General features: G+C 45.1%; 1 protein-coding gene across 1 annotated transcript; it reads left to right on the top strand.

Moving 5' to 3' along the window:
* Positions 1–2,136: 2,136 nt before the first annotated feature.
* LOC148518720 (putative RNA/DNA demethylase ALKBH6) lies at positions 2,137–14,955 on the top strand. The gene is made up of 6 exons (XM_088477172.1): positions 2,137–2,240; positions 10,036–10,104; positions 11,835–11,895; positions 13,014–13,165; positions 13,685–13,801; positions 14,277–14,955. The coding sequence occupies exons 1-6, from the start codon at positions 2,190–2,192 to the stop codon at positions 14,541–14,543; spliced, it is 717 nt and encodes a 238-aa protein (XP_088333298.1). The 5' UTR covers positions 2,137–2,189; the 3' UTR covers positions 14,544–14,955.
* The last annotated feature ends 541 nt before the right edge of the window (positions 14,956–15,496 follow it).

Genomic DNA, 15,496 nt, shown 5'->3' with positions numbered 1-15,496 from the left:
ATACACTATGGACCTATGCAGCGGGCACAAATCTAAACCAGACTTGCCAACATTTATCTCCCTCCTTCCGATAAGGAGCTGTCGGGCTTACACGGCGGGGGAGCGTGACGCTGTCAAAGGGGGCGGGGCCCGGCAGCTGATGCATCATTGGGGACAGAGCATGGGGGCGTGAGAGCACGATCGCATCATCATGGTTCCGCCCACTCTTCACAATGTCGAGATTAATGGCATTGTGCAGCAGGGGGCAGAGCCACGATGACGCGATTCAGCGCAAATTGCGTCACCGACCCCCCCCTGCTGCTGGGGTTTATACTTTTAACTGCGGGGGGGGGGTCGGACACATCGCCAGGGGCCGGGAGGCTTTCCTGCCTTTCCGGGAAGAATTCGGACGAATCGGTAGGGTAGGCAAGTATGATCTAAACACTTGGGCAGGGGCGTATTTAGAGAGGAGGGGCCCTTGTTCACTCACCGCCCGGGGCTCCCCCCTCTCTCTCCAGCAGCTGCGGCGCACGTGCAGGACAATGGGAAAATGGCTGACGATTTCCTTACTGCGCATACGCTTGACACCGGGAAAATGGCTTGTCGATTTCCTTACTACGCATTATAGATACGCCCCTGCACGTGGGGGTATATTTACTAAAGTGCAGGTTTTTAGAAGTGGAGCTGTTGCCCATAGCAACGAATCAGATTCTGGCTATCTAGAAAATGCTAGATAAATGATAAATAGGATCTGATGGGCAACATCTCCACTTCTAGAAACCTGCACTTTAGTAACTTTACCCCGTAGCTTTATAAATCTCTGTCACAAGATGTATGTGATTATACGAGAATCATTGTCACTTCTTACTTCCTAGCTTGTAATGTGCACTGATTTATCTGTGCCCAGCCCCAGCCACACTCCTGGTATCACCATAATACCCGCCCCCTCTGCTCAACATAATCTCATTGGTGCAGCGCGAAGAGTCTATCCTCAGCTCTGATTGGTACCATCATGTGTCACTCGGATAGGCAGCTGCTACCCCGGAAGTGCTGGTCCATGTGAGAGCTGCTGATAGCAGGATTGCAGATTGGGAATGAGCTGTGGTTGCAGTGAGTGTCTGTCTTAATGTAACCTTCATTGTACATGGCACTGTGCTTCTTATACATGTTATGTGCATCTGCTGTATACTGGCACATTGCTTACATATGTAATGCTACTGTCTATTACTATAGAGGGAATGGATAATATCCAGGAGCACTTTGCTAATGTCAAATAGTGCATGCCCTGGACTAGGGGTGGGTAATTACTCGCCCCCCCCCCCCCCCCAGGTATAGTAGAACTACACATCCCAGCATGCCTTACCACAATTTGCTATTTGTCCATGCTAAAACTTGCAAGGCATGCTGGGATTTGTAGTTTAACAACAGCTGGAGGGCCGCTAATTACCCACCCCTGCATCTGGACACATTATTGCCTGTGATGAGGTTGAGGGCACTCTGTTTAGACTTGTTACATTAAATATAGAAAACAGCTAGTATTGTTGCAACCCTCTGTCTGAAATACAGTAGTTCTGAATGTGGATTTATTAATGGGGGGGAGGGAGATGTACTAAGATCTGGAAAGTGATAAACGACCAGCCATTCAGCTCCTAACTGTCATGTTACAGGCTGTGTTTGAAAATGATAGGAGCTGGTTGGTTGGTAGTTTGTCACTCTTCCAACTTATCACTTCCCAGAGCTTAGTACACCTGCCCCTGGGCGAAGGCATGACAGTCAGATGCTTGGATGCACCCACATGCATGGCTATGTGGTTGCCTGGCTATCAGATTGGACATGGACGCCCTGCAATCCAGTTGCTTAATTTGAGCTGTTATATTATTTTATATTTCTTGAGGAGGTGCCAATGTAGCAATGGGCCTGAAATGGCTAATTTAGCCAGCATAGCCTGTGGCATATTGTCCCGCTTGGCAGGCTGGCAAGTTACTTGAAAGTTACTTTTTTTTTTTTACTACAGGGGTTGATTGATATGTGTCCTGATGGTGAAACGGCACAATAGATTACATAGCCAGGTTAGTCAGTGACTACTCTGCATATACTTCTCCCTGTTTAAAATACAGTTTTTATTTTTTTTTTCAGTCTATTTTCAGGGTGCACCTATATCTAATCTGAAGTGTTTCCTGTAAATCTGCGTCCTTACGGAGACTGGGGAGATGCAAGCCGGCATCACTGCAGCTGACCTGGACAGCTTCCTAATAGATAAGGTACAAATGCATTCCCCGTCCGCCAGCAAACAAGATTTCTATATAAAACTGTTATCCTCTCTCGCTCCAATCCACACGGCTGCCACTGTGAGCGATGCACCAGGGGCTGACTAAAGCTGCACACACGTGATTGGACAGATGTCACAGTTCACTGGGTAGGACGCTCATGCCATCCTAATTGTACAAAATTGTCACGTGCTGCTGTCTACAGCTACACTCAGTTACCTGGACTGATTTCTCTGTAGGTTATGCACACAGCACGTTTTAGCGGCGTTCTTTTCAGACAGACGCTTTTGGGAGATAGGTTACTATGGGCTATTGTGCAGTCGCCCTATTAGTTCTCATTTAGGGATACTTGCTAATATCAGTCACAGATGAAAACCACACCGTGAAATCCAGCCCAAGGCTCGTTAGGCAAAGCTGTTTCTGTTATGGGTGGGGCAACAAAAATAGGAGATTGCCAGCCTGCTGGGGTGGAACCCTTAAAACTTCAATGGTCACATTATAATAGATCAGGGCCCTTAATACAGGCACAATCTTCAAACAAAGGTGTTTTATTAAAATAAATCGCAAAACCCTGTTTACCACTTTTTTTTTATTTTATTAAATATAAATCAAGATAAAATCTTTGTCCTCGATCCATCCATAGTTCAATGGGACATTACATTCTTTTCCACTTCCATTTTATTATTATTTTATTAACAGTTTCTTATATAGTGCAACATATTCCGTTGCGCTTTACAATTGGAGCATTGAAAGAACAAAACTGGGTAATAACAGACCGATATATAGGTAGGAAGGCCCTGCTCGTAAGATTACGATCTGCCGCAGTCCGATGAAACCTAGAATAACCCCCACACTAGTGCCCCCCGCCATTAGATGATCAGAGCATAAGAAAAGCTACATTAATTAGAGAACACTGGGGGTAAAAACTTCTTTTTTTTTTTTTTTTTCTTTTTATAACACTTAAATCCCACACAATGAGCCTGATTGAGATGTGTACACTAATGCAATCGCAGCTACTATCCCGTGCGCAGAAGTTGGGTGAAAATATGCTAATACTACAGCCGCCCACCAGCGGACTTGCAGATCCAAGCCACTGCGTGCAAATACGCAGCGGTAATCGCAGATCCTTCGATAATCGACTATCTGCGTAACCCTATTATCATGAAGAATGGCCGTGGTAGCTGAAACGCTGACGTCATATTTTCTGCATACGGGATCGGAGATGTAGTGAGTTACACGCCCTGAAAACGGTCACATTTTTTCCGACACTCCCCACAAAGCTGCCCCTGCCCGTCAATCACTAGTGAATACATCCTCACTGCAACCATAGTCCCATTTGATTGCAAATCAATCGTCACGTGTGCGCATTGTGGATAAGACACATGCGCAGTCCGTGATAATCGTTCATGCGTAAATATCAGTATTGCGTCCTCATCTGAATCAGGCTCGATGAACTTGGTTTTGACAAAATGTAATTGTTTCACAGGCTGATCGATTAATCACTGTTTTTGTGTGATTTATGGCGATTTTATTTGATTTAGAACTATTGAATAAAAAAGAGAGGATCTTCAGTACAGTCTAAGGATGCTCGTCACTGTCTCTAGCATCGATGGTCGCTGGTTTTAAACCATCGCAGAAAACCATCAATGGTTGAGCCCTCAATGACTGAGTTCTGCGCATGTACAGACCTACACCATCAGGACACTGATGTTCCTTAACATCAGGCAACCGCAGCTGGAAGGCATTGCATCGAGGCCCACCATCGAAAGCAAAAACACTTTAAAATCAGAAATATTTTTGTTTGTAAAAACCTGTTCTAGCGGCAGCATATTTGGGATATTTTCGTGAGTGTAGTCAGCTGTACATTTTTAACGTTCCATCAGAGCAGTGTGTTACTCAGGCCCAGAATTTGGGTGTGATGCTGTGCAGGGTAGAGCAGGCCGATGCATGTTCCGGTGCCTTTTAGCTACTATATAGGGCCTGATATAGAGATGGACGCAATGCCGGAGGTTTCGCAAATGGCTGATGTTTTCATTATCGCGCCTGCGCCAGAGTTGCATGGCGCATGCGTGCTGATGAATTACCGTTGTCGTTTGCAGTGAGGATTTATTTGCAAAGCGATTGACAGGCAAGGACCAATTGTGGGCAGCAATTGGGGCTTGTCTGTCTACGACTGCAATGCTATACGCAGTTACAAAGGCTCCTGCGTCTCGGTCCCGATGGCCGTTCTGCAGGATCACAGGGTTACTCAGAGCTTCGATAATCAACTGATCTGCGCCTGATGCTGGCTCTTTCTATGCAATTGGTTCGGATTTGTTTACAGTACAAAGATGCAGTCGCGACCGATTTTGCGTCCATCTCTGAATTGGGCCCATAGATTGGGTTCTGGCTATGGGAACGTAGGTGTGTACACTGGGATGTAGTCGGCATCTTGGCGTGCAGGTTGCCGACGGGCTAAATACCGGCGCCGAAATCCCGACAGGTCGTGATCCCGGCACCAGAATCTTGACCGCCGGCATCCCGAAGGTAAGTATCGGGGTGTTATGGGGAGGTTAGGGTTAGGCAGTAGAGGGAGGGTCAGGGTTAGGCACTGGGTAGGGAGTGTTAGGATTAGGGTGCGGGGAGGGGGAGGTTAGGGTTAGGCACCAAGGAGGGTTAGGGTAGGGTTTAGAAAAATACTTGCCTATCTTCCCTATGGGTGTCGGGATTCTGGCTGTCGGGATTCTGGCTGTCGGGATTCTGGCCATTCATACCCAACCCGTGTGCAGTGCTGATGTGATCCACCAATAGTATTGAGGCTTGCCTTTACAGCTCTTATACGTGGTGCTTGTATGGGTAAGTACAAGGACTTTGTCTCCTTTTCACAATTACCCCTTTTTAATCAGTCCTGCCTTATTAAGAAATCACTCTGCCAGCCGTCCAGAGGTTATGCACACACTGGCGTTTGCAATGCAATTTTTTAATGTATGTTAAAGCACAAGTGAAAACACATATAAACTAAAGCCGGGTACACATTAGACGACATGCAAACAAGTCGATGTTGCTCATGATTTCCCTGGAACTCCCGGACCAACGATATTGTGCGTACACACTGAGCGATTGTACAAACTTTATACATGAGTTGTCCAATACTACCAAATTTGTTGGTTTTCTGACTAATTTAAATGCTGGGCAGGAGTTTCAGGCGGGGTGGGCAGGACTTAGAGAAAAAATTAGGTGCATTACATTGGTGGGCAGCAGTATATAGCATTGGTGGGCAGCAGTGAAATGGGTGGCGTACATTGCCTGGCGTGGGCAACAGTGGTGAGCAGCACCATACAACATTGGTAAGCAGCACTGTATACATACCAAAACACGCCGATTAATTGATGGAAAACCTCTCGTCACGTCACTGCTACCAGCGATCTCGGGCCAGAAAATGGAGGATGGAAGTGTCCAGGAAGTACCTCTGCTGACGCCCACACCAGCCAGGTCGTGAAGACCTATCATTTGTCGTTGGTGGTGTAAACACTGCACGATTTGATCCTAGCCGTGAGCGACATTTACGAAATTGAGTGGCATGTACAGACGACAGAGGATGTTGCTAGCGAGCCACAGGAGCACGCATCGCTAGCAATATAGTACGTACACACTGAACGATCTTAAAGAATTTGTTTTAACGATTTGTCGGAAATTTGTTTAATTTGTCGTCTAGTGTGTACCCGGCATAAATGGCATTTATATAATTTTATATTAAAATGCATTTTTTTTGCCATCAATAACTTTTATTAAAGATCCCCAAAGAGATTGGGGGGGTGGAGGGAGTGGTACAGAAACGGTAAAAGGAAAAAACGGATATGTGTCACATGAGCTGATAGGGATATGTTAGCTTATGCTATTTTCTTTGCTGATATCTTTATCTAAGGAGACAAATGGAATGTGGAGTGGGAGAAGGTTCAGGTATCTCATTAAGACAAGGCATCAAAGTAAGATCATTGGAACCAGGGAACCGGGAATGGGCGGCCCCAGTACCAGGTCACATTCTCATGCCTGGAGAACCACCTGACTATAGGGGATGATGCAGAGGTGGACTTTAAGATGTCAAAAGTCGTGATTCTTCCAAAATTGAGCAATAGAAGCATTGGTGGCAATTAAAATGTTTCCCAAGACTAACTATCATATTTTGGGAAAATGCAGCCCTCCTGTTGTTGTGGAACTACACATCTCAGCATCTCCTGCCACAGTTTTAGCATTCCCTAATAGCAAATCTCGGCTGGGCATGCTGGGATGTGTAGTTCCACATCAACTGGAGACCCTGCTTCAGAGATTAAAAGACTAACTTCCCTCCAGGGGTGCATAATACAAAGACAAATTTAGCTAACATAAAACATGTCCCCGGCAAGACTTAGATTGTTGAGACCACATTTTGTGGAGTTCAATAGGGATAAGACACATCCTTTGCAATAATTTAGTTTACGTTTGATGATCTGACCGCAGGGGCAACCAGTTTGCGCTGTTATGATTGGTCCTGGAGAAACGGGTACCAAAAAGTGGTCCCTTCTCTTCCCCAGTGATCCGGGATGAAATCGCAGCCGGAGGCTACTGTAAAGAGGGTATATAATCCTTTGTTCAAGCCAACCAGTTGTAGAAAGTTAATCAAAGGTGTCTCATTGCATTTGCAGTGCTCTACTGATGAGAGGAATGTATGTTAGACGTGCACTGGGATCGTACACAAAGCGTTCTGTGACATGTACTGCAGAGCAGCACTAGCTAACACAAAAGGCTAAATTTCAGTTGATATAAAGTGCTTACCGTGCATATGTACGTTCTCATTTAACCTGAAATTCAATTGGGAAAGGCTTATCCCAGCAGTAATTCTGGCTGGTAATGCCTGGTGTGGCAACTAAGCATTTGGGGCTCTTAAAATGTGTCAAATGGCTGATTTTTTTTTTTTTTTTTTTTACTAAAAGCGCAAAACTTATAGAACGCAAGTGTTTTTCAGCAATTTTTTGACTGTTGACCAAAGTGCTGGGCGTGATCGGAAAAAGTGTTGTTTGGGTCACTTCACTTTTCACGCATTTCAGCTCTCACCTCCCGGGGGGTGCGAGCTGAAGCACCGGCCAGTGATCGCGCCCAACAGGAGCAACGATTGAATAACTCTGTCGGGTGTGAAGGGGGGCTCAAACAATTGAATTCCGCCCAATGTGTCAAAAAACACCTGTAACTCCCAGCTGCAAGCTTAAAAACACCTGTCCCATCAATACAGCCCCCCCATATACCTGTCCCACATCATTAACATATTTTTCTGCAATTTGTAGAATATCACCCCAAAAATGACATGTCCTCATTGGCCAAATTATGATAATTAGAAAATTCAGAGGGGGGAATTCAATTGGTGTCTTAAGTAACGGGCGTCTATTGGAGCAATCTAATTGTTTGTCTGATAGACGCCCGTTAGCTGCTGCCGAGGCATTTTTTCCTCGCAGCCTCCTGAGGTGCGAGAATGTTGTGTGCAAAGTCCATAGTTTGGACGCCCCAAACCAGGGGGTTGGACGGGTTTAGCCGTTTTGAGCGTCTAAACCTGGTGCTTTTGGGCGCGTCAAACACTAATGGGTGTTTATCGGAGAAACAATTGAATTGCTCTAATAGACGCCCAAAAAAACAATTGAATTCACCCCAGAGTGTCTTAATTATCATTAGAGGCGTAATAGGGGGACAAGGGTTGTCCCAGGGGTTCTGAACCAAGTCTAGACATTTATACTTTAAATAGATATCTATACTTCACCTGCTATGGGACGGTGAACAAAAATTTTGCGTTAATTCATTAATGTGCTCGTCTAAATGAATAGCAAACAATTTGCGCCCCGGCCTCACTATCTCTGTAATCGGGTCAACGCGGCTAATTGAATTTGACCCAAAAAGAAGAAGTGATTTCATTTAATACAATGATTTATGTTTTCGCATCCATTTACATGTACTTAATGTGCTTAAAAACAAATCTTAAATGCAGAATATTAACGGCACATACATAGCCTGAAAGGTTAATAGGCGAGCGCCTATACAGTTCTATCAAAGCGCTTACAGGTGGTCCAAGTCTTCCATGCGAAGAAATGATATCCAATTCCCATTCTGGTGTCCCCATTGGGAGAACCCTGTATTCGCTGTATGTGTTGGGCGCAGGAATGGTTTAGAACTTGTCTGCTTTGAACATGTTGTATTGTTAAAATTCAGCTTTTTGTATCCAAATTTGACAGTTCTGTGTTTACTTAGAATGATTATATATAATAGTTTTTCAATTGTGGGTGCAACCAGATAGTAAATCACTGACTTAGAAGTTACATGGCATTATTTTATTTATCTCATTGTTCCCTCTTTGCCTGGCAAATTTTGTATTTCTACCTTCTCTAATGCTGGGTACACACTGGCATTGATCAATTGATCGGCCAATATATCTGGTGACCGTCGGCCAATGTGTACCAGCGATATGTCTGAGCGACGTCATTCACAGACATACCGCGTTGGCTGTGCCGCACAGCCAATGGCAGATATATCTGTCCATCGTGCTGTGTGTACAGGTGGTCAGCCAATCGCCCGTACACTTGCAGCGGGACTCGCGGACAGAAGGAAAACGATGGTTGATCAGTGTGTATGAACAACCATCATCTGCAAAGATATCTGCTAGGTGTTTACCCAGCTTAAGATATAAGGAGCAACCTGGTTATTACGCACTGTCCATGTAATTATAATACACAATGCTAACCATGTATACACTGGTCTATGTCTCACCATTGTCAGGGAGATGGGTCTGTAGGTGTGATTATTTATGTACCAATAGTTACAGATAACAGAGTGCATGGTGATGGGGGTGAGAGGCTATGAATGGGACTTCTTGAGAATTTACAGGAATACTGTATGAGGGTATTTGGAATTATTTGCTAAACATTTACAGGAACATATCTGTCCATCGGCTGGTGTGTACGGGCGGTCGGCAGCCGCGAGGAGGGGGGCGGGACACGCCCTTGACCCAGCCGCCTGTTCCCGCCGCCAGGACCCGAGGGCACAAGCAGATGATGGCTTTTCAGTGTGTATGAACGCCCAGCATCTGCAGATATCTGTCAGGTGTGTACCCACCTTAAGAGACCACCAGGGACGTTTTGTCAACATTCTACTAATATCAACATTTCATCAGTGTCGACGTTGTCAATGCCGACATTATGAATGTTGATAAATATACCACACATATGTACTCTGGGAGAAGAAACCCAGGTCTGCCTCAAACACACCTGAGCGTTCACCCTGCATGTTTTATCGAGTTCTCTTTTTGCCACACCTTCCTTCCGTGTCCCCGGGCCAGTGGCTGGTCACCATTTTTGAATTTTGCACTTGCAGGGTAAAGGAGCTCAGCTAGCTTTGTAGAAAACAGCTGTGTGAAGTCATTTTCCCTCATTGTAGCTGTCCAACCCTGGGAGCCAGCGCTCATGTGGCCCATCCTCTCTACAGGAGGACCTGAATGACTTCAGCCTCCTTTTTATGTTTTTTATTTTTTCTTAATTTATACATTTTGTTTTGGCATGTGGGTGATCTCTGACCATGCACCCCAGGCTATCTGAAAATAAAATAACAAATGAGTACTTGGTAAACATTTCTAGACTGATTGGAGTACTTCCTAGAGGTAAGAGGTTGTTTGATAGCATTTACACGCATTGCGGGATTTGTGGTACACTTCTACCAGCATAAGTGGTTACTTGTCTTCCTAGTAATAAGCCCATGGATGAAGGTTCTCATTACTGTCACCTCTCTCTCCTCCCAGGCTCCCCGTGCTGCATATTACATCCCTGACTATATCACTGTGACTGAGGAAGAGTACTTGCTGCGTCAGGTATGATGTCATCAGCCTAAGCGCTGGTCTCGCACACCGAGAGATTAATAAAGCTTTAACTGTGCATTATTATTGTATTGGTCTTTATAGAACAAAAGTACAGCCTGTACTGTCTATCTAACAAATCTTGTTTGTGACTTTGGGATTACACCCCCCAGGGCAGTAGAGATGGAACAAGGTTCTCCCAGACAATCGCCATGCTCCGGCACTTGTCCAATTTACATAATGTTTTATGTCGGTGCAGTATGGCTGGAGGCAGCTGTGGGATCGCACCCTCTTGTCTAAACCTGCTCCATCTGTAGATTATTTAAAAAAATATAAAAATTAGGCTTCGGACTAATTTTTCGCACACTTTTTAGGACATTGATGGAATGTGATGCACAAGAGAAAAGTACTGTCACCCTTACACCCATAGCAAACATTTTTGTAGTAGTGACAAGAAAATTAAAGTAAACATTGGTTACTATGGGCAACAGCACCTTTTTTTTGTGCACTGACTTTTATAAACATCTCTAATTATAGCTCTTACTAATGACACAAGTCAGGCACAGACTATTATTTCACTAATAACCAGTGACCTTAGTGAGGGACGTCATAGCCAGTGTGCATTCTGGTCCCTGGTGAATGTATGGGTAGAATGCTTTTGATTTTTGACTATTAGCTCAGCCCACACCCAGCAGAATCATGTTGTGTGGCCTCAATGATGTCACTGGTTACTAGCAAATGGAAAGGCTGCTTAACGAGTCTGCCCACAAAATGGCTGCCTCACTCTGTGGGCCTGATTCAGAGCCGGACGCTCTGACAGAGCGCTCGCTCTGAATCAGTGCCCTCCCTCTCTTTTTTTAGAGCGGCCTCCTGGCCGCTCGCATAGCTGTGGGTGACCACCCACAGCTATAGCGAGCGGCCAAAAAGATGGTCGTGATGGTCAAGACCATCGCGACCATCAGGCTTGCGACGAGACCCTTGTGGTAGGGTCTCGTCTGCCGCAAGCCCTGGAGTGCTTTTGGCTCTATCAGAGCCAAAAGCACTCCCGCTGACATCACTTGTGATGTCAGTGGGGCCGGCCCCAAACGGTAGGCGTTCCCATGGAAACTCCTCCGTCTGGCCAGCCACGCCCCCAGCACTGTCACTCACCATCGACAGCACGCCCCCTTTGTAGCGAGACCCATAGCGACGGCTTGCCCGTCGCTATCCGGGTCACGCGCATGCGCACGACGGAGCCGGGTCCGGCATGCGCACTGGCCCAACATCGACCCGCTTGCGAGCGCTCATCGCTCGCGAGCAGGTCTGAAACAGGCCCTGTGTCCACTTTTAATATTGAGTTGAACTTTTTTTTGTGATTATTTTGTGAATATGGAGTCCCCTTTACGAACATGGTGCAGGAAAAACTGTTGGCGCATAAGGCTGATTATGAACATGTGTGAGGCTTCTTATGTGTAGTGATATTATGTGCATTCAACGTACGCTGTTATAATTACTGTGTAATGCCAACATATTCAGCAGCGTTGTACAATCAGAGAATGTTTATTCGCTCACATCCTTGTGCCAGTGGAGCTTACAATCTAATTTCCCGATCACAGACTCAAAATTGCCATGTACTGATTCCCCTCTGATAACAACCTGGTCAGAATCCCCAGCACGTCAATGCCACACCATGCCCACACTATGGTCTGACAAGAGAACTACACAGAATACAAGGTCCTTGAACGCTGTACCCTCCTCTCCTATAGGTTTACAACGCTCCAAAGCCCAAATGGACTCAGCTGTCCGGGAGGAAGTTACAGAACTGGGGTTAGTAATATATCTTCCTGGCTGTAATACTCAGGCACACGCTACCTGTATTTCGGTGCCTCGCTACATATGTTATCGTTATAAAATTGTGCATCTGTATTCGGAATTGCCAGCTGTATTCCATACATTCTATATAGGATCATCCTGCAGAACAGAATTTATCATGGAAACGAGAAATAAGATAAAACCCTAAAAACATATTCTAGTAACCGATAGGTGGTGACAGGTAATTGCATTGTTAATTTATAGAGAAGTGCAGTACTAGTGTGGAGCATCTGTATGCTGATGAATGTAAAATCTACTTTTGTTTAGGTATGAGAGTTCTGCTTGGTTATAAGAACTGTGCGTGGGTCGTCCTCCCTCTGCTCTTTTCTGCCCCAATAGTTCTGCCACATTTTAAACTGGATTCCACTGTAAATATACTCATTCTAAATGTTTATCTGAACATAGGAATTACATGTGCTTAATAATAAGTTGCAGTTAGCACGGGAGTAACAGCGTAGGACATGGAACTCCTGCATTCTTCTCGTGGGCAGTAATGGGGTATCTATATTGGAGCAGTTGGTGTTGAAGTGGCATGTAGAGAGGAGCACATAAATGTATATAGCAGCACAGACAGAGGCATGGCAGGGGCAAAGCTCTACTGGGCTATGTGAGCCAGTACCTGGCACTAGTTGAGTCACTTGGTATATAGGTGAGGGCACAGATCATGCATAAAATCAGAACATGTACCTGGGTTTTTTATGTCACAATGAAACCTCATATGTGACGTAAAGATTTCTCCTGCCATAACTTCCATTTCGTTCTCACTATAAGGTGCCATATGAGGCAAATGGAACCGATTACTACATTCATCTGGGTTTAGCTGGAGCATGAATTATAGGCATTAATATTGTTAGTGAATACTTTTGAGTGGTTAAAAATGGTCTCCTGGAGTATTGTGACAATGGGAGCCCAGCACTAGTTGCAGGTGGATTGATCGGCTGGGTTGCCACTGAATAGTTCAATATACGTTGTATATGTTTATGTATTGTGTGCAGCACAGTTTATGGAGGTAAAGGCAGCACAAATTATAAAGTGCCCATTGTCCCACTAACCTTCTTGTTTCCCCATTGCAGGGGGTCTCCCTCACCCCCGGGGCATGGTGCCTGAGAGGCTTCCCCCCTGGCTACTGACCTACACAAACAAGATTTCCTCACTGGGCGTGTTTGGAGGGAACAGTGCAAATCACGTGCTGGTGAACGAATACAAGTCTGGCGAGGGGATAATGGTGAGTGCGCACTGAGTAAACATAGATTTTACAGTGAGTATATAGTGGTGCTCCATATTGATGTATAAGAGAGTATTAGTGTGTGTAGATTGTATATAATGGTGGTACACCGAGATGTATAGAGAGTGTTAGTGTGTGTAGAACTATAGTACAGTGAGTATATAATGGTAGTACACAGAGATGTATAGAGTATTAGTGTGTGTAGATTGTACAGTGAGTATATAATGGTAGTACACAGATGTATACAGAGTGCGTTAGTGTGTGTAGAATGTACAGTGAGTATATAATGGTGGTACACAGAGATGTATAGAGAGTGTGTTAGTGTGTGTAGAAATGTAGTGCAGTGAGTATATAATAGTAGTACACAGAGATGTATAGAGAGTATTAATGTGTGTAGATTGTACAGTGAGTATATAATGGTGCTACACAGATGTGCAGAGTGTGTGTTAGTCAGTATATGGCAGATATTGCACAGTGCCCTCCTATGTGTTGCCTCATTGCTCAGCACCTGTCTTACAGCCTCATGAAGATGGGCCCTTGTACTATCCTACTGTCACCACCATCAGCTTGGGGTCACACACAGTGCTAGACTTCTATCTACCGCTCAGTCAAGGCTTATCCGAAGAGGACGACCAGGTAAATGTCTTAAAAGTTTCAAACCATCAAAGCTTTTCCTCATGTTGACCAAGAACCCTGGTCATGCTATTCTCACAGGACAAACCTCCCTTCCTGTCCCAGATCCTACCAGGGAGAACCCTGTTGTCTCAGGAGAGTAATATACCCTACTGGAAAATTGCCCACATAGTCATGTGTGCTGCCACAGAGGGCTTGTATTGTATCACTATATATTGGTTTGTAGGGCTGGGGAAATTAGAAAGTTCCAGTTACTACCCCAGCCCTTTCTCTTGAGATAGCAGGGGTGTCATATATCCCAGATAGATAGATGGTGTTCCTTTATGCTGGCAGGCCACTGATCAGTGTGTAGTGTGAGCCCTAGAAGTACATGACATCACACTTGGACTGATAGGTGTCATCTTTTGACCTGATCTATGTGCATGCTCAACAATGCTCTCCTGTAATGTATAGTGTGCAGGTATGTTCTGTGTTTTAGGTCTCTAAGACAGAGGAGCAGCGCCATGTACTCTCCCTCCTGCTGGAGCCACGCAGCCTTCTCGTTCTGCGTGAGGACTTGTATGAAAATTACCTCCACGGAATTCATCCACTGACCCAGGACACACTAAGCCACAGGGTGGCCAATCTGGAAAGGTGCATGGCACACGCAGAGGAGACACTGCCGAGGAGGACACGAGTCTCACTAACCATACGATTTGTCCCCAAAGTTCTCAAAACTGCTCTGTTTCTAGGGAAGAGCAAATAAGAGAGGTGTGCCTCTATACTATCTCAAGAGATGGACTCTATTATCATTATCCTTATTATTTCCTTTTTCTGAATGTCAATTCAGCTCAGTTTAATCAGAAAATAATTAAGATGTTGCTGACTTTACATTGCCATAATTCTATGAAAGTTCATGTAAATTTGCTGAACTATGGGCAGTTAAATGTTACAGCTGGCCTCTACCTCTCTACATATGTTGCTATCGGACAAGAAGAGCAAAACTCTTTCGTTCTAGAACTTTTTTGCCCTGTCTCTGGTTACATGACCACATAGAACTGTCCACTTTTCAGTGACGTGGTCGTGGTAACTTCAAGTCAGCGAAGCTGGGATTGCAGAACTGTCCTGTGTAACATCACTTTTACTTATGTACAATAAATTTGTATTGATGGCTCATACTTCAGAAGAAAGGTGCGCCGATCTGCATCCTGCCACGTCTCACTCTGCGAGATAACAAAATTAAATCTAATATTAGAATAACTGTGAAATCAATAGGACAGACTGGTAGCACAGCATGAGGACAGAAGTTCAATGATAAAATACTGCATGAATCACTGCACACCTGTCCAAGGGCCTGATTTAGAGACTGATGTTAATGCGATCGCAACTGCATTTTCGTATGCAACGCAGCTGCAAAAATATACAAATGTTGGCAAAGATCACCTTAGCGTAAAGACGCCCACTTACGTAGGTATGCGACGACGCATACCTACGTAAACATCGGTAACATCGAAGCACATCGGCAGCCATCTCACCCTTGCAGTAGGTCTGACCTGCCGCAGCCTTGGGTGCTATTCCGACGCGCAGAGCTGCGTAGGCAATCGCAGTGGCTGATTTATGCACACCCATGTAACTGCTTTTAAACGGACAGTCACACCTGCGTTTTTGTGACCACTCCCCATTACTAGCCCCCAAACGCTGGCAGTCTGTCACTCACTT

The sequence above is a fragment of the Taudactylus pleione genome, unplaced genomic scaffold (assembly GCF_031769625.1).
Source record: "Taudactylus pleione unplaced genomic scaffold, aTauple2 ptg000199l, whole genome shotgun sequence".
Taxonomy (NCBI): domain Eukaryota; kingdom Metazoa; phylum Chordata; class Amphibia; order Anura; family Myobatrachidae; genus Taudactylus; species Taudactylus pleione.
The sequence above is the reverse complement of the archived record's forward strand: the minus strand, read 5'-3'. Positions and strand labels throughout refer to the sequence as shown.